Source organism: Pteropus medius, unplaced genomic scaffold, assembly GCF_902729225.1.
Source record: "Pteropus medius unplaced genomic scaffold, Ma_sr-lr_union100, whole genome shotgun sequence".
NCBI classification, from domain to species: domain Eukaryota; kingdom Metazoa; phylum Chordata; class Mammalia; order Chiroptera; family Pteropodidae; genus Pteropus; species Pteropus medius.
In genome coordinates, this window is record NW_024350924.1 from 10,756,047 (window position 1) to 10,780,249 (window position 24,203).

The 24,203-nt window shown below is 53.5% G+C and overlaps 2 protein-coding genes and 1 long non-coding RNA gene across 6 annotated transcripts in view; 1 reads left to right on the plus strand and 2 right to left on the minus strand.

The window, feature by feature from the left end:
* SV2A (synaptic vesicle glycoprotein 2A) overlaps positions 1 to 13,298 on the minus strand; it is a 17,467-nt gene extending 4,169 nt beyond the window's left edge. Inside the window, exons 1-14 of one of the 4 annotated variants that reach the window (XM_039841453.1) lie at positions 13,153 to 13,298; positions 10,773 to 10,818; positions 8,941 to 9,914; positions 7,553 to 7,733; positions 6,608 to 6,759; positions 6,360 to 6,493; positions 5,674 to 5,763; positions 5,325 to 5,435; positions 5,059 to 5,147; positions 4,236 to 4,400; positions 3,889 to 4,022; positions 2,865 to 3,071; positions 1,637 to 1,796; positions 1,052 to 1,235 (exon numbers count right to left, since the gene is read on the minus strand). In XM_039841453.1, coding sequence (XP_039697387.1) covers positions 1,052 to 1,235; positions 1,637 to 1,796; positions 2,865 to 3,071; positions 3,889 to 4,022; positions 4,236 to 4,400; positions 5,059 to 5,147; positions 5,325 to 5,435; positions 5,674 to 5,763; positions 6,360 to 6,493; positions 6,608 to 6,759; positions 7,553 to 7,733; positions 8,941 to 9,562 — 2,229 coding nt within the window. In that variant the 5' untranslated portion in view covers positions 9,563 to 9,914; positions 10,773 to 10,818; positions 13,153 to 13,298. Of the gene's footprint in view, positions 1 to 893; positions 1,236 to 1,636; positions 1,797 to 2,864; positions 3,072 to 3,888; positions 4,023 to 4,235; positions 4,401 to 5,058; positions 5,148 to 5,324; positions 5,436 to 5,673; positions 5,764 to 6,359; positions 6,494 to 6,607; positions 6,760 to 7,552; positions 7,734 to 8,940; positions 9,915 to 10,734; positions 10,819 to 13,152 lie in introns of those variants that run through there. The other 3 variants (XM_039841452.1, XM_039841454.1, XM_039841455.1) reach the window with 3 other exon arrangements.
* Positions 1,794 to 2,392, plus strand: LOC120585187 (uncharacterized). The gene is made up of 2 exons (XR_005648268.1): positions 1,794 to 1,899; positions 2,152 to 2,392. It is a non-coding gene; the product is annotated as an uncharacterized LOC120585187 (long non-coding RNA).
* Positions 13,299 to 19,356: 6,058 nt separating the features above from the next.
* Positions 19,357 to 23,803, minus strand: SF3B4 (splicing factor 3b subunit 4). The gene is made up of 6 exons (XM_039841456.1): positions 23,457 to 23,803; positions 22,862 to 22,990; positions 22,076 to 22,618; positions 21,555 to 21,761; positions 19,950 to 20,123; positions 19,357 to 19,772 (listed from the first exon to the last, which is right to left on the minus strand). The coding sequence occupies exons 1-6, from the start codon at positions 23,488 to 23,490 to the stop codon at positions 19,585 to 19,587; spliced, it is 1,275 nt and encodes a 424-aa protein (XP_039697390.1). The 5' UTR covers positions 23,491 to 23,803; the 3' UTR covers positions 19,357 to 19,584.
* Between the last annotated feature and the right edge of the window lie 400 nt (positions 23,804 to 24,203).

Consider the following 24,203-nt stretch of genomic DNA (forward strand, 5'->3'; position numbering starts at 1 on the left):
CCCTGCCCCTGTTCCAGCTCCTTGTGCTTTGTGATCTGCTGGTTTGACCATGTGCCTGGTTGCTCCCCCTCCCCTGCTCTCCTGCCTGTGAGGGGCCAGGCCGGGGGTGGGAGGGCGGCTGTGCTGACTGAGTGGAGGCCTGTGCTGCTGATTGGAGGGGAGGTGCCTTCAGACCGCCCTCGGCTGTGGGACCCAATCCAGCCCGGCTAGGCCCGGGGCTCCTCCTCCCAGGCCTGGCACAGAAACACCATCCTGGTGGTACTCTGGGGGGCAGGGTTGTGTGTGTGTCCTGAGGGCTTACCGCCTTTGCATTTTAGGACATGGTATTGCCCCTGCCCATGAAACACACACACCGTCACACACACAGTCACACACACACACACACACACACAGTCCTGCTGAGCTGCCTCAGAACTTAATATATAAATAAATAAGAGTCAGAAAGCTAATTTCATAGAATTCAGGCTTGTTATAGCCCAAATTGAAAGGGAAGTGAAGGCCAAGGGGCTGAGGTTTATTGCTGCTCCCCCAGCATCCAACAGGAGGTGCGAGAAGGCGCCCGAGGCCCTTCCGACTCTCAGTTCTTTTGGTCCGTGGTCTACACCAAGCCCCAGCCCCCGACATAACCACAAGCCCGTGGTTTCACCAGGGCCTAGGCAGAGGGAATGAGGGGGAAGGCAGGCAGCCTGCGCTGGAGGGCCTGGAGCCAGAAAAGGCGATGGTCCCTCACGAACACGGGGGGCGGGGAAGAGAGGGGGGGGGCCAAACCTTCTCTTGTGCAAGTCAGGGAATTGGTAGGAGGTGGGAGTAAGAGCTGCATCCAAAACCGGGATGAGGAGCTTTCCCTGACCCGCCCTCACGAGTCCTGCCGATGTGTGGCATGCCTTACACACACATACACACACACACACACACACACACACAATGGCTAAGACGCCAAACACATGGAGAGTGAGGGTTTCTGGGGGCCAGGATGGCAGGGCAGGGCAAGGGGAGAAGGAGTCGTTGGTCTCACAGTGTGCCTGCCACCCCCGAAGCCCCAAACACGTCCTCACTGCAGCACCTGCCCCCGGGTCTCAGGCAGCTTCAGGGCCAGAGAGCTACCGAGGGCGAGGGCAGCCGAGGCGAAGAGGATGGGGGCAGCCTTGGTGATTCCCACAAAGGACGTGAAGATGCTGATCCCCAGCACCGCTGCCAGCTTACACAGGGCATTCAAGAAGCCGAAGGCTGTGGTCCTGTCCAGGGGTCCCCCAGCGCAGCACAGGTGGGTCAGCCCAGGAGGCAGACGAGGAGGAGGCATGGGAGGGTTTGTAGGGGAAGGGCGGGGAAGCAGAAGTGAGAGACGGGGGGCCGTGTCCGAGGGGGGGAGGAAGGGCAGAGTTCGGAGAGGTGAGGGATGCGCACCGGGGAATATAGATAAATCGGGAGGCCGGGGAAAAGGAGACCAAAAAATCGGATTAATAGTTAAGACTTCAAGGAGTGAATACAAAAGCTACCAGCTTTTAGAGGAGAAACTCAGTGGGAACGTGTACCCTTCTCTCCCCGAAGATGCTTGTCCCATTCAGCCCCACTTCCTCGCCCCGCTTGTCCCCTGCCCTCTCGACCAGCTGCCCTGCCCCCACCACACTCCAACTACCTCTTGTCCGAGGGGTAGAGTTCGACAGTCAACACGTCCAGCGCGTTCCAGGATGCAATGCTGACCCCCCCAAAAAGGCAGAGCAGAGCGATCATGGCTGACTCACTGTTCCCAAAAGACAGGAAGAAGCAGGAGACACAGGACATCACGCTGGAGCCAGCTAGAGGCAGGAAAGAAGAGAGCGGCGTGAGCCAGGCCATCGCCACCCACCCTGACCCATCAACTGGCACTAAGGGCAGCCCAGGATGAGACTTTTTCCCAAGGTACCCAAAAAGGAAAGCTTTTCACTCATCCCCAGCCTCCCTTCTGATTTTCCTCTTAATGTCAGTACCGACCACTTCTTCGATGCCAGCTGTGGGCCAAGCAACTGGATCTAATACATCACTGATCGAATGCATCAACCCTATTGAAGCAGGAGAGGCAGCCTAGGGAAGGTCCCCCTATCCTCCAGGATGCAGCTCTAGAATTTTTCCTCGGTCCCTCACTCAGCCCTCTCTTCTTGTTTTGATTTCAAGTTTGAGACCCCAGCATGAGAAACAAGCCAAGGCCAGGAGACAAGACAGATGAAGACAGATGGCCTCGGGCCACCTCATCCCCTCCAGGTGGCACGGAAACAAGCCCAGATGGGAGGCGGGCTAGATGGCCTCGGGACACTCCGACCTGCCCACGCGGCTGGGCAGACTCTCTCTGGGCTGCCCACACTTTTCTCTTAAATGTGTACTTCCGCTTTACTAAAACTTGCGCTTTCCTGCCTGCTGTCTGTCGTGTCCTTGAATTCTTTCTCATGCCATAAGACAAGAACCTGGTCACCGGAGCGCCGGGGTCAGGGTCCTCCTTTGGACTCCCGCCCCATCGAGCTCTATGAGGCAGGTTCTGTCACTACGAGGCAGGTTCTAGCATCACCCCCCTATTCCACATGAGACACCTGGGCTCACGAGGTTACGGAACTTGCCCAAGGTCCGTGGTGGAGCTGAGAGTCAAAGCCCATAACCTCAAAGCCTGTGCCCTGAACCACTTGCTATGCCGCTACCTCCCTCGCCCCCCAGAGAAGCTTCCAGGCCAGGCCCCACCCCCATCTTGCTGCCAGCCCATAAGCAGGAGATGTGAGAGAGAAATGCTTCTCTGGCTAAGCTCTTCCACAGGCAAGGTGAGAAACCTGTTGACTGCTCCCCCTGGCCCTGGCCCCCCAATCCCAGTTCTGACACCACCCCCCAGCCTCTCCCCTTACCAAGCATTCGGAGCCGGCCAATCTTGTCCATGAGCAGGGCGGACACGATATTCCCAGGAAGCACAGCCAGCGTCCCCAAGAAGCTGACGAAGTATACCATGTAGGCGCCTTCTCCCGTCCCTGTCACATCTAGTGGGCAGCCCTCCTTGTTGTGCAGGAATGTGCTATTCACCAGACGGCTGTTCACAAACTTGTACTCAAACAGGTCTGGGGTGAAGGCCAAGACAGGCAGGCAGTCATGTCGAATGAGAGACAGAGGCTGCTACCGCTTAGGGCTCAGGGCTCTGCCTTTGTGGGGTTTAGCATTGGGGGCTCTCGAATCCGTTCATGGAACTTATTGCAAAACATCAGATTATTAAACATCACCACAGGAGCTAGGAATCTTTACAGCAGAAAATGTCCATAGTCTATCGACTGAAACGGTGTGACTGGCTTTTGCCAAGTTTTCTCCTTAATAGTCTATTTCCTGGTCATTTTTTTAGTCCTCCATGCTGGCGATAAGCAGTAGCAGTGCCATGGTGTAGGAAAAATTAAAATCATTAGAAATCCTATCCATTACTTTTTCCTGCAAGGTGGGAAAAGCTCACCTGGTACGCCATGTAGAGGTGGGAAAGCCCCCCCCACTAATGCCATGTGCATATAGTTTGGGAATCACTGATAAAGAATTAGATTAAAGCAATGATTCCCAACCTTTTCCCCACCAAATATTCCTTTTATTGTTTTTCTTTTTCCCAAAAGACCCTGTTTTGAATGATTTTACCCTCTTCAACCGTGCCTGAATACCACTGCATCGAGTTGTTTTAATGCTGGGCAAAGAAACTTGATATTTTTGTCAGATAGTCTACCACAAGAAAGTGTTCAATTTCCATTAGATTTTTGGGCTTATCGGTAGCAGCTAGTAGGCCCCATACCACCTTCCTCCCAGGCTCCAGGGAGCTGAGCTCGAGAACCCTGAGCGAGGGACCGCGAGGTCCACTGTCCACCCAGCCCTTTGGCCTGACGGCCACCAGCCACTCAGCCTTACCAGTGTTATAGAACACGCTGTTGATGAATGTGCAGTTGCGGAAAAACGTGTTGCTGGATGTGACATCCTCAAAATAACACTCCTCGAACAGGGAATCCTCAAAGGACACTGACTTCAGGCGCAGCCCGATGAACCTGGAAGGCCAGGATGATGAGGGGCACTGCCCCCCATCCTCGTGCCCTCCTCCAAGGCTCAACCCCTTAGTGAAGTAATGGGAAGCTGTGGCACTGAAGAGAGACACCAGGTCTTTGCCCCAAGACCCATTGTCTCAAAGCTCCCAGACTCAGAAAAGAGGCAAGGGGTGTTAAGGGACAGGGGGAGAATGGAGTATAAAGGCCCCCACATACTTGTCGTTGAAGTACTGTCCCCCTCGGTGGATCTGATTCTCCAGGGTGAAGTTAAAAGTCACGTGCTCTACACGCTCCCCAGGGAACACTTTGGTGCGGGCCGCGTAGTCCACCGCCTGGAGGTGGCGGATCATGTCAGGAAACCAGACAGTCAGGCCATAGTAGCTGAAGAGTCAAGGGTGATGGAATCAGGCAGGGCTCAGGGACCGGAACCGGCCAGTCCAGAATGAGGGGGAAATCAAGGACCAGACCATGTCAGCACCTTGCTCCCCGCCCCAGCCTCATTTCTCACCACTCCTCCCCCCACCCTCTGCTGTGGTTCTTCTAACCCTCCCACCGAACTCGTATCTCCCAGGCGTTTGCTCTTCCCTCTGCCTACAGCAGCCTCCCCATCGCCCCTCAGCTTAACTCCCATTCATCCTTTGGGATTCAGATCCCCACCCCAAATCTGGGCTGGGAAGCCCCCACTCCCGGCCCGTGCTCCCAGAGCACTTTGTGCTGCCCTACGTGGCGCCTGTCACACTGCTTTACAGCTAGTTTCATCTAGCTCCCTGCCCGAGATGTAAACTCCGTGAGGACTGGGGCCACGTCACCTTCGGCCTGGCTCAGTACGTGGCACAGGAGAGAAATTTAATCCTGTTCGGGCTGGAAGAGGGTTTGCTGGGAGAATGAATGGAGTAGAGTGCCAGGTGCAGGATCAGAGAGGGGCCCGAACAGCTCCTTTTCTCATTATTCGCACCCTGCATTTTCATTTTCTCCCCTTCTCTGCCAACCCACACAGCATCCCGTCCACCACGTACCACCCACCCCACCCACTCCTCACCTGAAGGACATGGTGAACCACACACCCATCATCATCAGAGTGATGCGTCGATATTCTGGACCAAAACAGGAGAGGAAATTTCCCCAAACCTAAGCAGAAGAGCAAAGTCAGACAGTGGCTGCACTAACTCCTAGCTCCCCGGACCCCCACGCTTCTGCCCTACCTCCTCCTCAGTTCACCCATGACCCCCACATCGGGCTCGAGCTTGCCTTCCTCTCCCCCTCCCCTACTCCCTTCTCTCTCTCCGCCATTTAATCCACCATTACCTGCCCCCCCAGGCTCAAGGCCCGGACACCCCAGCGCTGGTACCAGGTCCCTGTGTCTGACTGGATCTCAATCAGCTCATCCTCCTGATGAATCGTCTTAATATGGGTTACCTGGGGTCAAGAGAAGTGGTGAGCAGTCACCTAGTCCTTTTTTCCCAACCCTTTCCATGTGCCTCAGTTTCTCCTGCAGCAGCAAAATGGGAGGCAGGTGTGCAGGACACCAGGAGAGATGGCGTGGATGGAGAGTATGCTTGGGACGCCTGGAAATCTCTCAGGGGGTATCCAGAGAGGGGCCAGGTGGAGTTGGGGTGCAGCAGCTTGGAGCACTGGGGGAAGGGCCGTGGCTTACCGAGAAGACGCGCTCGGGGTGTCCCTTGGCTCGCATGTTGGTGTCATGAACTCGCTTCAGCACCATCCAGGCTTCATCGTGCTTCCCGTTCTAGAGCCAGACAGAGCCCACAGCCAGGTCAGCCGTCCCCGGAGCCAGGCTTACAGCCCCACCTTCCACCCTGGCTTCTGGAGTTGCGGGGCACACAAAGGCTCCCGCCCCTGACCCCTGACCTATGGGCACACCCATCACCCACTCAGAAAGAGCCCCAAGTGGAGACACAGCAAAATGTCATCAGACGTGGGCAGGAGTGGGAGGAGATACAAGCATAGTTCCTAGGGATCCCCTGGTCCAATGGAAGAGAAAATTCAAAACAAGGCAAGTGATGACGATGGGCAAGCATGTAGGCAGAGAAGGGGCAGGACCTTAACCTGCTGCACCAAGTTATAGTTGGGGGGCCAGGGCCAAGGCCCCGCCTGTAAAATGTTAAGCCACCCATAGTTGAGCAGGTCCCCTCGCTTCTCCACCCACCAGGACCCTTCTGGAGATACAGTCTAACAAAGGAAGGGAGATAAAGTCCCACAGAGAATGGACCCTGGGAGGGAGGAAGGCAGCCATGTAGGATCAAACCAAAGCCACAGTGGTGCTGGAACACAGGAGCCCTTGCTGACCCCATCCCCACCCCTGCAGCTCAGCTGCCCAGTCACCTCCAGGAAGAAGCGGGGACTCTCAGGCTGTGTGGTCAAAGCCCCAATGGCAAACACGGATGGAAAGGCGCAGACGAGGACGAAGACCCTCCAGCTGTGAAACTGATAAGCGGACCCCATCTGAAAGCTCCACCCTGGCGGGGGCAGTCACAGAGTCAGCAGAGAGGCCACTGGTTGGGGGTCCCCACCACAGGGAGCACAGGAGAGGAGGGAGATAGTCTGGGGTGCATTCCCTAGGGGCTGCTTACCATAGTGGGGGATGATGGCCCAGGCCATAGCAGCTGCGTACACCCCGCCAATCATCCAGAACATGCAGAGCCAGCTCAAATGCTCCCCACGCTTCTCCTGGGCCAGAAACTCCGAGAAATAGGAGAAGACAATGGGGATGGACCCTCCAATCCTGGAGGGCACGCAAGAATTCAGCATTGGAAAGCCACCGTATTCCGGATCCCCTGCCCCACTGCTCTGGGTGCCCAAGTCCCTTTCATCTTCCAGACCTTTTAGAAGAGACTGGTTCTCACACTTAGTGCCCTACAAATTCATGACTAGCCATCGAGCACCCATCCTGGGGACCGTGGGAACCAGGCAGGCAGGTCTCAGGGAAAAAGAAGGAACGAACATTGATACCACAGAGCTGGAAGAGAGGGAGGATAATTACAAAGAAAGGGAACCACCTCCCCCCACCCCAAAAATAATAAGATGGGCAAAGAACAGTCTGAGGACAGGCGTGCGGGAGCAGGCCAGAGAGCTCGGAGGCCAAGGGCGTGCGTGCAGGGAGAAGTGTCGGTGTGCGTGCGAGCTCAGACTTCGGGCAGCCGTGGGTATTCACAGGGTCTGTTGTCGAATGCAGGAAATATCTATGTATTCTCTGGGAAGGGGATGACTCAACGGTCCACGGGTGCCCGGGCGTGAGGCTGAGACCCTCAAGGCCTCTTCGTGGAGCCAGCCTCATTATGGAACTAAAGGGTAGGGTGGACCAGACATTTCTGGAATGGCTGTGTGGACAGGCAGGAGACAGGTCCAGGACAGGAAGCAGCTGGCCTGAGATGGCAAGAGGAGAAAGGGATCCATTCATTCAACTCAGAGATACTCGAAGTACATCTGGTGTGTCTGGCACTGTGCTGGGCCCTAGAGATACAGCAGGGACCAAGGCACAGTCCTGCCCTCCGGAGGCTGAGGAGGAGGACACTCACCCGACCCCAGAAAGCAGGCGGCAGAAGAGGAAAGTGCCATAACCCTGGACGAAGGATGAGAAAAAGGCAAAGATGCTGTTCACTGAGAGCGAGATGAGCAGACACTGTCTCCGGCCCAGCCGGTCGGCCAGCCCGCCCCAGAGGAAGGCTCCCACCATCATGCCCAGGTAGACGATGAGGCCTGCGAGGAGGAAAAGAGGCAGGAGCGGGGTGAGCAGACACCACGTCTCCCACTCGCTGACCATGAAATGAGCTGAAGTGCAACAGAATGAACCGAGGACCCGCAGGACTTCTAGAAGCTACGTCCACCCGGAGATGAGAGAAAGCGAGAGACGCTGAACTGTGTGAGCGAACAGGGAAGGCCATCCTGCAGGCCGGGGGTTCGAAGGCGGGAATCCAGACGTGGGAGAACCCCAGAACGCTCACTTTCTCTCCTCCTTTCTCACGCCCTTGTTGTCTGTCACACACAAACACACGCAAATACAACACCCCCGCTTCTGGCTTGCCTGGAACGAGGAATGGATCTGCCTAGGTTCCCAGACTCTCCCAGGGTCCCCTCTAGCCACGCCCCCCTACTTCCGGCCACCGCCTTGATGCTCTCAGAGCAGCAGGTGTCTCTCGTGTTCCCCAGGAAAGTCCCTCACTCCTCCCAGGAAATCCCCCCCACAAAGTCCGTCCTCACTCCCTGCAGCTCCAACACTCCCGGTCATAAGTGCTCCTGTACCTTACTTCCTTCGTAACTTCAGAGTTGGAAGTAACCTTTAAAACCATCTCCTCCTGCACTTTACCTATGCTCGAGCCAAGTCCCAGGGAGAAGGGACCTGCCCAAGATCTGATGGCAACGTAGTGGCACAGCGAGGCTGAGATCCTTTCTGAATGAGTCTAGGGGTTCCCCCTTCAGGTTCCCCATCTAGCAGGGCCATCGGAGACCACTCGCCAGCCCCTGAGCACTCCCAAGGCTGACCGAAGCATGTGTGACCAGCTCCTCTGGCTGCAGGCAGACCCAGGATTGTTTCCCTAGCCGCATCACCCCAAATCGACCCTTCCCATGTCACTTAGGGAGTTTGCATCCTGACTTCCTGTGTGCCCAGTCAGGGAAAGGGAGCAGGCTAACAGGAGAGGAGGCTCTGAAGAAACATTAAATGGGGCCTCTCACGCCATGGCCACCCCCTGCAGAACTAAACAGACCGCCACCCCATCCCCGGCCGAAGCCCCAGCCCACTGTCCTCCCCCAGAGGAGGGTGTGCGAGGGCAGAGTGCAAAGGACCTTGTGCCCTCTGGGGACATCTTGAGAGGAGGGCGCTGGGACTCCCAGTAGTGAGAACAGTTCTCAGGAGTCGGGGGTGTTTGGGGCAAGGCGGGGTTGGGGTGCCCCGGATGTGTCTTACCCAGCATGCCTTTGTTGGAGTCAGACAGGCACATGTCTTTCTCAGCGCTGGGCAGCACGAAGCCCACCACGAAGACCTCGACGCCATCAGCCATCAGCGCCAGGCCAAGCACGAAGTAGAGCGTCCACTGGAAGCGGCCGTGGCCACATTCCCGGAGGATGGCTTCGTACTGCTGGGCCAGTTCTTCCCGCTCTTTCCTCCGCTGTGCCTCCCCCCGGCCCCCAGCGGGGCCCTCCCCATCGCCCAAGCCCCCCCTCACACCAGCCAGGGGTGCCCCATCTGCCATCCGCTCGCCTTTGCCCCCAGACTCTGCCCGGGGGATGCCCTGGTATTCCCCTTCGTAGATCTCATCCTCTTCATCGTGGCCCTCGGTGGCATCACTGGATGCGCCACCTTCCTCCTCGTCCTGGGTCCCCTCCCCACGGTAATAGCCGTCAGCAGGGGCAGGGAAGTCATCATCGTCATCATCCTCCTCAAAGCGGGAGTAGGATCTTCGGGAATATTCGTCCTGGACGCGGTCCAGGCCCTTCACCACCTTCTTGGCCGCGTGCTTTTTCACTTCCTTGGCGATGTCTTTGGCCCCGCGGATGAAAGCTGCCCGGTCTCTGAAGCCTTCCTCCATGACGGGGCTTGGGGAGCACGTCACCAGATCGCCCCTCCCCCTGCTCCTTATCGGCCTTTGCTCTAGGACTCGTGGACTCAGAAAGACCCTTCCCCCAGTTACGCAGGTGAAGTGTGTTAGGGTATCTTTGGGCACAGAATAGCAGAAAATGGGGCCTGGCCAGCGAGTGTCTGGGAGAAGAAAGGAGGGAGAGGAGTTTGGCCTACGCCCAGTTCATTTGGGTACACAGGGAAGGGAGAGGGGGGATAGGGGAATGGGACAAGGAGGGGGAGCCAGCTCCGGTGGGGCTAAGCTGGGGAGCCAGGATAACTCAGGAAAGGCCGCCTACTTCTCTTCCAGGCACTCTGGAGATCTAGAAAAAATAAGAGGGAGATAGAGGAGGTTGTGAGGCCTCGGTTGGCGAAGAAGGCCGATACAGAGCTCCTGTCAACCCGGAGCCCACCTGTGTCACACGGCATAGGGACGGTCTCCTTGCTTCACGCCTACAGCCAGTAAAAAATGGTTGACTGTCGACGCCAACTGCGGGTCATTCAGCACAAACCCCTTTACTTTGACCTTGGAGACTACACTCATGAGATGTGCTCCCGAGTCACGATCACCGCCACAGAGCTCCTGCTTCAGCACTTACTAGAGCTAAGGGACCACGGGCACGTCTCTGCACATCCAAACCTCCGTTTCCTCTTACTTAAGAAGTGAAAAGTAAGCTCCTTGCCATAGTTCCTGGCATGTAAAAAGCGATGAATAGACATTAGTTATGACCCTCGTGCTGACAATATAGCGAGATGCCATCTACTCCCTCACAAGACCCCAGAACAAAAGCCACTTCTGGGTGAGTGGCAGAGAGGGACACTGGGAAGGAGAAGCTGGTTCGGTGCAAAGCACACAACAGTTATGCAACCTAACTTGAAATCCCAGCTCTGCTATTTACTTACAAACAACTGATCTTCGGCAGGTTACTCGACTTCCCTACACCTCAGTACCCTTAAATTTAAATTGGGGATAATAATCTCTATTTCTCCGATTCGACCTCACAGTAGATATTCTATAAATATGAGTTTCCGTCTTTCCTCTGTGATTGACAAACATGAAAGGAGCAGGAAACAGCAAGAAAAAAAGCAGTGGAGCATACTCGGATGCCCAGTGTCCTCCCAAAAAAGAGTCCCAAGGCCCACCTGTCTGTGTTCAAACTAATTTCAGCATCTGGGCCCACCTTGTCTACGGCCGGACAAACAAGGAAAACTCAGGAAAAGCAGGACCTGGAACCAGAGGGCATGGGGAAGAGGGCAGATCAAAAGCTACGAAAAAGGCGATGACTGGCTGCTGCCACCTCCCTTCAGGACGTCACACGTGGGCCCCTTTTCACTAGTGGGGGTGGGAATGGAGATCACCGAATAAACATACGCTGCCAGCATGGGGGGTGCGGGTCCAAGGGCCTATAGTCCCACTTCATTCCTCCAGGGCCTCCCTTCCTAAACCCCCTTAATCCTTTCTGCTCCTCCAGGAGTCAAGGAGAAGGAAGCCCACAAATACTGCATTGCGTAGGAGGCTGGCATAGAATGAAGGGGGCCTTGAGCCTCCCCCCCAAAAAGAGACATCCTCCAGAGGGAAGCATAGGAGAACCCCCACTTCCTTCATAAAAGCAGAAGAAGCAGGACAAGATTCTTATGAGAGATCATTCCCCTAAAAATATCCTGCCTCCTTCTGCTCCCACCCATCCAAGGCCTTCATTAAAAATGTCACACATACACACACGCACACGCACACGCACGCACGCACGCGCATATAGTCACTGGGAGAAGGGGGTAAGTAATGCTATGTGATTCAGAGAGAAGCCCTGGCAAGTAAGCCTCACTCCCTCAGGACAGACGTGAGCAGTGGACAGGGAAGACCAGAACCTCTGACCCCTATGTCACCTTCTTTTCTTTGTGAATCAGGGTTCAAATCATCCTCCATGAAAGAGAGGGAACTGTAGAATCCCCTCACTGCGTGGCAATTTGCTCGCCTGTTCTTTCTTTCCCAGCTCGGATCTCCCCCTCAAACCCTGAAGGAGGCAGACGGGCCACCCCGAGCCATATCCTGTGTTTGTTAGCACTGTTTACCCCTGAGGGGACAAGCAGGGGAGAGAAGGCCCCCCCAGAGCCACAGCAGGATATGATGGCTCAACAGCCAGCTCCCCCAGGGCCAACGAGCCCAGGAGGTCAGGAAGGAAAGAAGACAAATTCTTTGAGCTGGTGAGAAAGTGTTGCTATTTTTAGCCCCAAAAGCAGCACAGGGTGGCTAAGCCTGTGGGAGAGAAAGACTTGGAGAGGTGGAGGCTGCAGGAGACAAGATTCGAGATTACACAGCCCTTTAAGGTAGGCGAGCTTCACCTGACCAGAAGAATGTACCCAGGAGATGCTTGGCAGAGGAGTGGGGGACCGGGGACTCCTGAGCAAATGCTGCCTTTAGGACAACTCACTCATCCCCGGATAAGAGGAGGATCCAGAAGCCCCCCACCTCCAATCAAAGCTCCTGACTTCGGGAGCCACCCAGATTCCCCAGTCCACCCTAGCCCAGGTGACAAGGTCATTAAGAAGCACTCACTTATCAAAACATTCGTGGAGGAGGAGATGGGGCGGCATGAGGGAGGAGGTGCTGGAGCACTCCTCCCTGTTAGGCTGGGCGATTGAGCCTCAGCCCCCACCCCAGGACAGCCAAGCCTGCACCTCCCCTCCCAGCATCCTGCCCGGGAGAAACACGGTGTCAGCTGAGAGGGCACATGGAGGAACACAGCAGGCGAAGAGGCAGGGACGCAGGAAGAGACGTCCACACGCACAGGCATAACGACGCCCCTACCAGTGTCTGCGGCGACCCCCGCCCGCATCCCGCCTCTGCTCGGCTGTGAGGGACGAGCCCCTATAACAGGCTGAACTGATTCTCCGCGCCTCCCCTCGCCCTTGGTCCTGCGGCCGGACAAGGGCCCATGGTCAGCGCCCGATCCGCCAGCTCCCGGAGCAGCTGCCGCCAGCCGGTCATCCGTGCCCAGCCCCGGGGCTTTGCGGGTTCACCATCTCGCCCCAACATTTCCACCCTTCCTCCGCCTGCCCGCCCTCCTTCACCTGCCCTTCCTCCACTGCCCCCCCACCCCCACCCCAAGTCCAGTCCAGCCGACCGAGGCGGCATCCGCTCTCTGGCCCCAGCCAAGGTCATTTATCATTCCTTTGGGGTGGGGGTGGGGGGGTCGCCAAGGTGAGGAGGGGACTGGAGTTTGAGTGACCCCTGTTCCACCTAAAAACCCCACCACCACCCCGTCAATGTCTGAGGGGAGGACATAGTGAGGGACTTGGCTAAGGCAGAGAAAAACACCTCTCTCTCTGTGTACACACACACACACACACAACACACACACACACACACACACAGATATATTTTTTTAAATCAGCACAGCAACTGAAATAAATGTCCATTCAAACCACCACCCAACCCCTCACCCCTAGAGCGAGGACGGTCACCCTCCCCAGCAGCCAAGCATCGGAGGATAAAATGGCTGCAAGGCAAGGATGCTTCTGCCCCAGGCGGGCGGCCCTGAAGGACTGAGCGAAGAGTCTCACCTGGGCTGGGTCCCCTGGGTGTGGGAGTCCTGGGTGAGGGCGGGGGTCCCGGCTGTGGCGCAGACGGCAGCGGGGACTGCTCCGGGTACCCGGGGAAGCGGCAATGCAGACCTGACCCCCCAACACGCTCCAGCCCCGCCTCCGCCCCCCCACCCCGGCGCCGCCGAGCATCGAGCACCGGGAGAGACCATTGTTGGGGGGGGGCGGGCAGAAGGAAAAAGGGACTCGGCACCAGGGAGAAATGATGAAAGGCTGGGGGATTGTCACAGGGACAGCTGGAGACGACACGCAACCCTTTCCAGCCCCTTCCTAGCGGAAAATGAAAGGAACCACGGAAATGGTGATCTCAGGGAGACCAGTGGGAAGACAGAATGGGAAGGGGTGAATGAGGCAGCCCCCTCCTTAGCACCCCAGGCCCAGAATGGCGGGACCCACATATTTTAGGGGCTCTGGCTACCTTCAGGCACCTCCCTTCCCCGTCTCCACCGCTCCCGGCAGCCTTCTCCCAGATTCGGAGTGCTCAGACTACATGTTTACCTGGCTATTTTAGAGAAAGCGGGAATAACAAGGTGTGGTTTCTGTCCCGAGCTGCCAGAGGTGGAGACTCCTGGATCTCGCCCACCTCTTTCCAGAAACAGTCCAGATTATTAATTCACGGCGCAGCCCTCCAGTCCTCCACCTGGTCGGCAGCAGAGGTGAGTCCTGGAGAGGCTGAGTTTCACAGGCCCAGGACTAAAAGAGGGACTCCCTCAATACCCTTCCCCACTTTCTTGAAAGGAGTGAATTGGTTTCAGTTCTTTCTTCTTTTATCCTGTACCAAAAACCTGGGCTCAGAGATCCAAGCCACACATACCACTCACTGACCATCCCTGCTCCAGGGGTGAGGGGCTGTGTGGCGGTTTGGGGATGTACGTACTGAATGTGTCTGCCTATTCCAGGTAAGGTCTTAGAATATTCTGGACAGAGCACTGACCAGGGGCTCTAACCTGGATCCTTACTTCTAACAAGCTATGGGCTTTCGATCAAGTTCTCTGCCTCTCTGAAGCTCTGTTGTCTCATTTGGAAAATGGGGGGGAGGGGGGCCTGGACTAGAAGCTGTATCAGATCCATTTCAGATCTAATAGTGTGTGATTCTGCTTTGCTAAATGTGGAGGTTTCAGAGTACTGGGGTACTCTACATGGAGAGGACTGGCTGGCTATGTCCCAAGGGACCTCACAGGTGGCATCTCGGTACTGAATTTATCACTGACAAGGGTGTGGACCTGGGTTTCGCAGAGTCCAAAGCCATATCTTAGAAACACTCTTTGTGCCAACAAAGTTTACAACTTACTGAAATATAAAGGCATAATACGTATTAATTTACCACGAGAAATTTAACCGTCACTCAGGGTGAATAAAAACCACGTCTGCACGTCCAGGACATCCTCTCCCTTAAGCCAAACCAGAACGATAATGTCAACGTATAAATGCACAGTGACATAACTGAACAAGAGTGTTCGCATCTGGCCATTCCCAGTAAGGAGTGGTGCCAATGGGATCAGAAAACTTTTCTTGGCCACAGTCCTCCACCCCCATCTCTGTGCTGTGGGCCAGGGGTGTTGTCACAGGCACAGCTGGACCGCTCTCACTCCGTTGGCTAAAGCCTTCTTTCCAAGTCTGGTACTTGGGACAGCTGTGCCCACGTGGATCTCAAGGACTCTTCCTTTACTAGGCTTTCACTGCCAACCTTCTTCAAGGTTGACACCTTCTTTATTTATGTTAATGCTTTCAATTAGGTTATAGCCAAGTCTTGCTGGCAGGGGGCCATATCTTCTCTTTCAGGTGACTTTGCATATTCTCCACTGATCCATTAATTGCTAAAATAGAAATCTCTATTCTTAGAGAGAAAGCCGGTATTTTTCTAAGTTCCGAGGAAAGATGTCATTGTTGTTCCCAGGTACCGGGACCCCATGCACCTCATCCTCTGCTCTTTCACAGTCCCCTTTGCCGGGTCCATTAACATCAGAGTTCCCAGGGGCTCAGTCCTGGGCCCTTCCCCTCTCCCACCTACTCTCTCCTTGGTCACCGCAGGTAATCTCATGACTTTAATGCGGTCTACCTGCCGACGTGTCCCGCATTTGTATCTCCAGTCCAGACCTTTCCCCCAAGCCTATCGTGAAAATCTCCACCTGTCAATTCAACGTCACCACATGGACAGGTAATAAACATCTCGAACTTAACAGAACCATAAACGAACCTCTGATCCAGGTCTTCCTGGATCCCCTCTTCACCGAGATGGTCAGGCCAAAAATCGTGGAGTTAGCTACCTTTGTTTCTTTTCTCTCTCTCATCCCTACATCAGCGGGTCTTGTCAGCTCTACTTTCAAAAAATGTATTCTGAATCCGCTCCGTCTCACGAGCTCCCCCACCAATCCCCGAGTCTAAGCCATCATCATCTCCTTAGCTACTACAAAAGCCTCTTAACGGGTTTCCTTACCTCTTATCTTGCTCTCCTAAAATGTATTATTCTCGGCAGTCAAGTGAACTTCTACAAACCCATACGATCTGATCAAAGAAATGAGTGTATATGTCTCACAAAAAGACAAGTATTTTCTTGGCTGCTTAATTTGTAATATTCAAAAACTTCAACTATCTATCAACCAGAGAATGGTTAAACTTGGACAAATAGTGTTGCATTTATATCATACTATACTATATAATAAATTTTTAAAAGAATACTATATAAATTTTTAAAAGATTTAATATATGCAACAGCATAAAAAGATCTCACAAATGTGGAGCAAAAGAAAACATTCATTCGACAAGTATTATTCAGTAAACATAGTATAATGTGATTAAGCATTTGGCTCTAAAGTTCTGACAGCTCTTGATTCAATTATTGCATCTACCGCTTCTTAGCATGTGACTTTGGCCAACTAACGATATCAGTTTTCTGATCTTAAAAAGGGGTTAAGAACAGAATCAACCTTGGAGGGTTGTTACGAGGACTGGCTGAGATAATACATGTAAAGCACTTAGTACAGTACCTGGCACACAGCAGAGTTCAGTAAACATTAGCTGCTACCATTTTCACAATTATTGCATATGCCAGGTACCTTTCAACACTCTCGGGAGATACAGATTAATAGGACGAGACCTATTAGGGGTTCCTAAGGGATTCGGTTTAATGCAGGGATACTTAGATTGGGATCCATGAACCTTCTCGAAGTTTTGTGTCACGATATTGGATATATAAGCATATATGTATTTTTCTTGGGTAAGGGCCATAGTTTATGTCATATTTTTAATGGACGGTCTGTGGCCCGCAAAACAGTAAAAGCCTCATGGTTTAAAGCATGCATTCCAAATGGGGGTGACAGTGCTCCCCAGGGGGTCAAAAGTTGGTTTTGAGGGAGAAGGAATCTTAGATATTATAATGGTTTGTCCCTCCAAAGGGCCATAGTACATAAGCAAATATACAGCATGTCTGCGATATTAAAATTTTATACGTGGGGGCACAATTAGGAAAAAATGTCTTCTTAGGGGGACAATAATAAAAACCAAAAACGGTTGAGACACCATTTAAGTGAATAACAGATGTGGGAGCAGAAGTACCTAAATGGATAAGAAATACTAGCTCTGTTCAGAGAACTGCCGAGTACCAGAATCTGAAAGAGCTGGAGGGTGGAGAGATAAAGGAGTTTGGAGAGTCAAACTCAATGACTAGAGGAGGCACTGAGAAATTATTACTGCATGAATGGAAGCTCAGTGATTCTGAGGATGAAGGCCTCAGAAACAGTGGCTCCAAAGAGAAGGAGGGAATGCAGCAAAGGCACCAATGTACCCTGCGATGGTGTCGATTCATCAACACAGTATCAGGTAACAGCTGAACATACGACACTTAAGTCAAAGAACAAGCTACAAATTTGCTGAAGTCCTCAAGGATCAGTTAGAAGAGCCATTTCATCTGATAGATGACATGGAGGCAGAAAGCAGAGAAAGTGGGACAAAGCCTTCCACCACCTGGGGTTGCTCCAGGGCTGGCCTCTGACACCTGAGTCCAGCAGCCGCCAGCTATGCCAGGTTCCAAGTGCTCCTGGGACCTCGGCACATGACCACATCCACATCCGAGCAACTTTGGAGCGGAGCTCGGTCTGAAATTAAGAAGTCAGTTAATCCCATTGAGGTTTAGAAGCTTTAGAAGCTTTAGAAGCCTGGCATCCTTAGCCACTCACGGTACGAAACATCATGCCTAAAGCATCCTCAAGATTTAGACACACACATAACCGACATCCATTAGACGATTCCGCCTGCACGTCTCACAACTCACCTCAAAGGTGGCACATCCAAAACTGAATGCATCACGTCCATCCTGCCCCGCCACCCCCCCCCACCCCGGATTCTTCCTGCTGGATGCTCTCATCCTCGGTTCCACTCTCCCCTTCATTCTCTATATCCAATCCAACACCAAGTCCTATTTTGCCTTTTAAACACCTCCCCAATGCATCTCTTCCGCTTCATCCCAGCTCCTGCCACGGCCCTCATTTAGGACTTCATCTCACTTGCATTACTGCCAGGTGCATAACTTGGTATTTGTCCCAGTCTCCATCTCTCAAATCTACATGGCTGCCGTGGTCCTCAAACACAAATCTGTCATTCCCTTGCTTTGATCCCTCCTGTGGCTCCCTCTCATGGATTACGGCTTCTCGACCAGTGTGCCCCGACAGTGCGCTCAGGTGTTCATTCTCTCAGTATTCTGGGCCGCTCGGCAGAGCCTGGGACAGCTAGAATCCTGAGCCAACTGCCTCCAGCCTGAAGTGGCCACCTCCCTTCCCCTCAGTATGCTGCTGCATGTGGCTCGCTGCCACATGAAAAGGCGCTGAGCAGCACTGATCCGTGGAACCTTCCGAACCACCTCGAGCCCCATCCTGCGGCCAACGCCGAACGGCTCTGGCCTATCACATGCCATGCCGTTTCTCTCTGCTCCTGCTCAGGAGGAGCGAGCATCCCCTTCGCCTCTGCCTGGGGAACCTCCACCCTTCCTTCAAATTACCTTTGTCACCTTTTCTCCTGGACGTTTTCTTGCTTAGATACCCTTCCTCTGCTCTCCAACTATTCTGTTTCATAATAATCTCCCATGTGTCAGTCTACACCCTTGCCAACAATTGGACAGAACTGCTTTGCTCGTCTTTACCTCCTCAGCTGCCCCAGCAGAGCCCATAAAAATGTCACATGAAAGAGAATGATGCAGAACGAGGCCATGCTCACCTTTTCTTAGCCAAAGTTTAGGAAAAGTTTAGAGTTATGTAAATCAAAAAAAATTTCAAGAAGGGGGTGATGTAACAGGATTAAATGATGCAAAGAACAGAAAAATGGGCCATTGGATTTAGTCTAGTTACTGACTCTTTGAGCACAGATTTCTGTGTGATGTAACTCGGTTTGGAAGAACCGAGGAGAAAAAACAGGAATAAGATGCAAATCCCTTATCTAAGATGTCTGGTGGTAAAGAACAGAAGAAAATGAAGGTTTACTGAGTTCCTACTCTTCCAATTTCTACTTTGTTTTGCAATTATCTAAAACACATATATGGTTTCAAAGAAAAGGAGCACAGCAGGCTGAGAAATCCGGCTTTCCTCCATGACGCCCCCCACCGCCCCACCACAGTGGCATCAATTTCCACTAGTTTTAGGTTTATCCTTCCATTTTTTAAATATAAACAAACGTATGTATTACATGCCACCCCTTAGTTATGCAAGTGGCAAACTACACGTTCCGTCCTGCGTGGACGGCTCGGCACCGCCTGGAGATGTCCCTTTTCAAACAGTCGCAGCGTCCTCCTCGTTCCTCTCTGCGGCTGCGCAGCGCTCCCTGTGTGGATTTACCGGCTGACTCAACCAGTCCCCTACCGACGGCGCGTGAGCTGTTTCCAACCCAGCTCTGACGAATAGTGCTCGTTGCAATAAACGGCTCTGTACAGGTAGCTTCCTATTTTTGCCTGCGTTATCTCCAGAAACTTTGCTCATTGTTTTCACTTACTACTCACGGGAACCTACGCCACTGCTTCTGAGTGTTAACACCGATGCAGAGAAGCAGCTGCCCCGACGGAACGAGCCTGTAAGAGCGGAAGGAAACCCCTCACTGCTACCTTCTCGCTGTTCTCCCAACACGCTGACGTCTCCTTACAGGAAGAGGAAAAGTTACTTTGCCAAGGAAGAGACCACAAAGAATAAACAAGGAGTTTAGTTTTATTATCTCTGTGTATCTGTAAAACACTTAGGACCAACACAGAAAACAATAAAACCTCCTGTGAAAAGATTACTTCAAAAAAAGAAAAAAAAAAAAGAGGCCTGAGAGGCATCAGTGCCTTAGTCCCAGGGAGCTACACAACTCTGATTGGTCCGAGGAATTGAAAAGGTGTTAGGAGAACACACCAGGAGAAAAGAGAATGCGAAGTTACTGAGGGAGAGGGCCTCGAAGAGGGCCGCGAGGGGGAACGGGGGGTCGGGGAGTGGGTCTGGGTGGAGGGAGGGGCCCCCGCTGGTAGCCGTAGGGAGGGGGTCGTGGAGGGCCAGTGTATCCGTGAGGGGGCATCAGTGGAGGGGGTCCACGCATACCATGTGGAGGCATAGGACCTGGGTGCCCTGTAGAGAGAGAAAGGAAAGTTAATAACAGAAATGGGAGATGGCTGATGCTGAGACAACACAGCAGAGGGCGGACAGGGAGATGCTAAGGAAGGAAAAGAGGGGAAAAGGAATGTGACCAGGGAGGCCGCGGGAAACCGACATGTGAGGACAGGGAGGTGGCCAGAGGCTACTCACCCATGGGAGAGCCAAATGGAGGCCCTCGGGGGGGCATGCCCATTGGAGGAGGTCCAGGATGAGGCATCCCAGGTGGTGGTCGAGGTGGTGGCTGCCCCCCAGATCCTGGGGGCCCAGCATGGGGGTGTCCTAAGCCATGAGGGCCATGGTGGGCCAGCTGCATCTGAGACATCCCTATGAGAACAAAGCAGACGCATAAGAAAATGGAGACAAGAACAAAGAAAAGGAAGAAAGAGAGAAAACGAAACGGAGGGAGAAGTGACATCAGGAAGAGTGTGGAAGGTTAAGGCTGACAAAAAAAAGTGCCCTTATCCTCGACCCTATTCCGACGGCACACAGCAACCGAATGCCCAATCAATTCCCCACTCGGTTCACTGCTTCCCCCGTGACAGGCACGGTCATGGTGCTACAGAAGTATAATAGACGGAGGGACCTGCTCATAGGATTCGAGAACGTAGCAGAGATGCTGCCTGAACAAAGATCTATTTCTAAAGGATAAGAATTTTTCAGGTGGACAGAGTGAGAACAGAACATCGCAGGCAGAAGGAAAAAGCATGTGCAAATCACAGGTGTGTCAAGCAGCACAGTATGTTCCTGGAAAACCAGCAACTCAGGAGCCAGCGGCACCACGCAGTCACGGGAGTAAGGGGCAGGGACCGGGTCGTGAAAAGCCTAGAATGTTATGGTAATGAGTCTGGGCTTTATTCTGTAGAAACAAGAATTTTGAGCAAAGGTGTATATATATCTGTGTTTTCAAAAAATTACTCTGAAAGTGGATCAAAGGTAGATAAAATTGGACTCAAAAGTGTTAGGAAATTCCTACAATAAATTAGGTGTGAAATTATGAGGGTCTGAGGACCTGAACTGGGGCACTGGCAGTGGGGCTGGTGTCAATGATACTAATAAGACTTAGTTTCAAGAGTGGGGTGATAGGGAAAAGTCAAACATAACTCCAAGACCTCTGAATCATGCACCTGAAAACAAAGAACACTAGAGGAAGGGGAGGAGGAAGGAGGTGGAGCTGTCCATTCGGCAGCAAGACGGAAGACTCTGGAACGTTAATATCATGGATCAAAGACACAGACCTAGGAGGCATCAGAGTACAGGTAAAGGAGCTATGCACAAAAGAGAACCAAACACAAAAACCTACGGACACGCACAGAAAAGGGAGCCTGTTAAAGTAGCTGAGACTGAGTAGACAGAAGGATAGAGGGAGGATCTGGATAAAAAAAAAAGATTTTCAAACAAGACATGGCCAGTGTTACATTAAGAGCAAAGGTCAAACCAGATAAGGGGCAGAAGTGTCCCCTAGACTTGGCATTATGGTCACTGTTATGGGGTGAAAGTCAGAGGAGAGAATGGAAGTAAAGGTCAAGGAAGAAACGACGAGGACAGTTGTACCCTTGGGAAAAATGTAAGACATGGAAATAGGGTGAGAGTTGTTAAAGCAGAGAGAGTAAAATATTTTGTGTTTGTTTTTATAAAACAGTGTCTGAAGGTCAGCTCTGGAACTCTATTATTGTTGAGGGACAAAGGGCAGCAGCGTAAGTGGTGACAGAGCTCCTCTTCCTGGCTCGTCCCTCCCTTTCTCAGCAGAGTACCCACCTGGATGGGGCATCCCGCCCGGTGGGAATGGGTGAGGATGTGAGTGTCCATGTCCAGGATGTCCAGCTCCTGGGGTTCCTGCTGATGGGGGCCCATGTCCTCCGGCCCCGGGCGGCATAGGTGGTGGGGGCATAGCTGGGGGTATCCCAGGTGGAAGGGCTCCAGGAGGTGGCACGGGGGGTGGGAAGGAGCCAGGAGGCGGCATGCCTGTGGAGGGAATGGAATTGAGTTCATGATAGTGCAGACAGAATGTCCTTAGAGACCTGCTCCGGTCTGGCGCCTCCAGGCAGAATGAGTTCTGTTCCCCTCCCCGCAGCTCTCTAAAGCCAGAAGCAACGAGATTCAACACTAAGAACTTCAGCCTCCTGGAGAAACTCAGCAGCTTTCCTCCCCACAACTACCACCCTCCATCTTCTTCTCATCACCCACTGACTCAATGTCCCCCTTTGTTGGTTCTTTTCCTTCTTCCTGTCCTATCCCCCCAAGCCCAAAACAAACACATTCTGAATCAAAAGCTTTACCTGGTGGAGGAAGTCCAGACCCCAATGATGACACCACAGGATTGGGGGCAGAGGGTGGAGGGGGTGCATCTGCAAACAGCTGATGAGGGCGGTCAGCCTGGGACAGTGGGTTCTGAGCTGCCAGAAGTCGTTCGGCTGCCGAGCCGTGGCGCTCACCCTTGGAGTCCTTCTTGAAGGCATAGGACACGGTAATAGGGCGGTTACAGAGGTACTGCCCATTCATGGCCTCAATCGCTGCATCCGAAGCATCGAACGAAGCAAAATTAATAAAGGCATAACCTTTGGAGTTGCCTGTGTCAGGGTCCCGCATAATCTTGGGAGTTTGTAAGATGACCCCAAAAGCGCTGAAAGTATCATAAAGCAGCTTCTCATCAATCTCTGGGTCCAGGTTCCCAATGAAAATGTTGGCCCCCACATCCAGGTTTTTGTTGTGGGCCGATGCCTTGTTCACCCGGATTGGCTTCCCATAGAGTTTGATCATGTTCATGATCTTTATGGCATAGTCGGCATCTTCCTCACTCAAGAATTCCACAAAGCCGTAGCCTGGGGAAGGGGGAGAGAGATTAACAACTGAAGTGAAGTGGTTCAAAATGGGGTGTAACTCATATACCTTTGAAAGCACAAAGAACAAAAAATAACAACTTCAATTCGATTGAGAACAGTCCCAGAAACAAACTGTGAGCTAGGCTAGGTTGCTTATTCCAAAACAGGTGTGAATACTGCTGGGGCCCTCCGGTAGCGCTGTGTCCCCTCAATATTAAAACGCACCTCTTGGCATGTACTCACCTTGATGCTGACCAGTGACTCTGTCCTTTGGCATGTGGGTGTTGACCACTGGCCCTGCCTGGAGAAATAGCTCCCACAGCAGCGGTTCGCTAACCTTCTCATCCAGGCCGCCCACGTACACAGTGGCATCTGGACCGTGGAGCAAGAGGTTAAAGCAGAGATGAGTATAACGTGAAGGGAGATGACAGGATCATGAAGATGGAACCCAGGCAGGGGAATTGGGGGTGGAGAGGAAGTAAAGGAGCAAAAAGGAAACAAAACAAAACAAAAAAAGGACGTTAAATTAAGCCCTTACACCACCCTCTTTCCAGGAACTAGAGAATCAATTTTAAGTCTAATTTAGAGTTCTGCTGCAAATTCTCTTTTTGATTTTTTTCTTTGGAGGGTGAGGGGGTGGGAAGGCAGACGATTGGACATAGAATCACGCCTACAAGGCCTGAGCCTGCACCCGGCCACCCCGCCCCCAACATGCACGGCGGCCGGTCTCGCGCCCTCCGGGGTGGCCCAATCTCCCGCCCACATGAAAAGACTGCTGGCACCCTTCGGGGCCTCCCAGCCCCCCTGGGCCCATTCTGGGCTCGTTCCTCCCACTCACCCTGGTTCCGCTCGGAGATCGGCCCGGCCGCCATGGCGAAAGAGCTCCCGCCGTCTCCAGGGAGCGAGTCCGCGCTCCGACCTCGGCTACTACTTCCACTTCCGGGGCGAAGGCGGACGTGGGGGCGGGAGGCGGGGCCCCGAGGGGGCGGGGCCGGAAGCGGCCGCGGCCATCTTAGGAGCCGCTGAGACGTGACGCGGTGCGGGCGGCGTGGTTCTCCGGTTCCCGGTCCGGCCCTGAGCTGCCCTTGCGAGCGCTCAGGGCGAGGCAGGCGGAGCGGAAACGCGCAGACCCCCTCCAGGCAGCGCGAGACGTTACGGGGTCACACTGCTCCCAACATGTAAATTTGGAAACTGAAAGGACAGAAGTTTACTTTCCGTATATTTTGTGGTTGTGCTGAGGAGGGTGTGCTGAGGAACCCCCAAACCCAAGGACTCGGCTGCCGTGGGGCGCGGAGGCGGCCTTGCACCCCGGGCCGCGGCACCGGCCTAGGCTTGCGGTAGTATTTTGTTTTTCCTCAAGGGAGGGGACTGCGGTCTGTCGGAGCTGGAGTGACGTCTGGACTCGCCTCGTGAGTGTTGCATAGGGTGCTGAAGGCAACCGGAGGCTTAGAATTGGGGTGTGACCAAACCCATGGGGAGGTTGACATGGAAGCCCAGAGGCTTCAACCTCCAGAACAGAACCTGGCCCGGGCAGCCACGTCTTGGTACACTTTTGCCTCATCTACACCTAAATGGGAAGCATGGA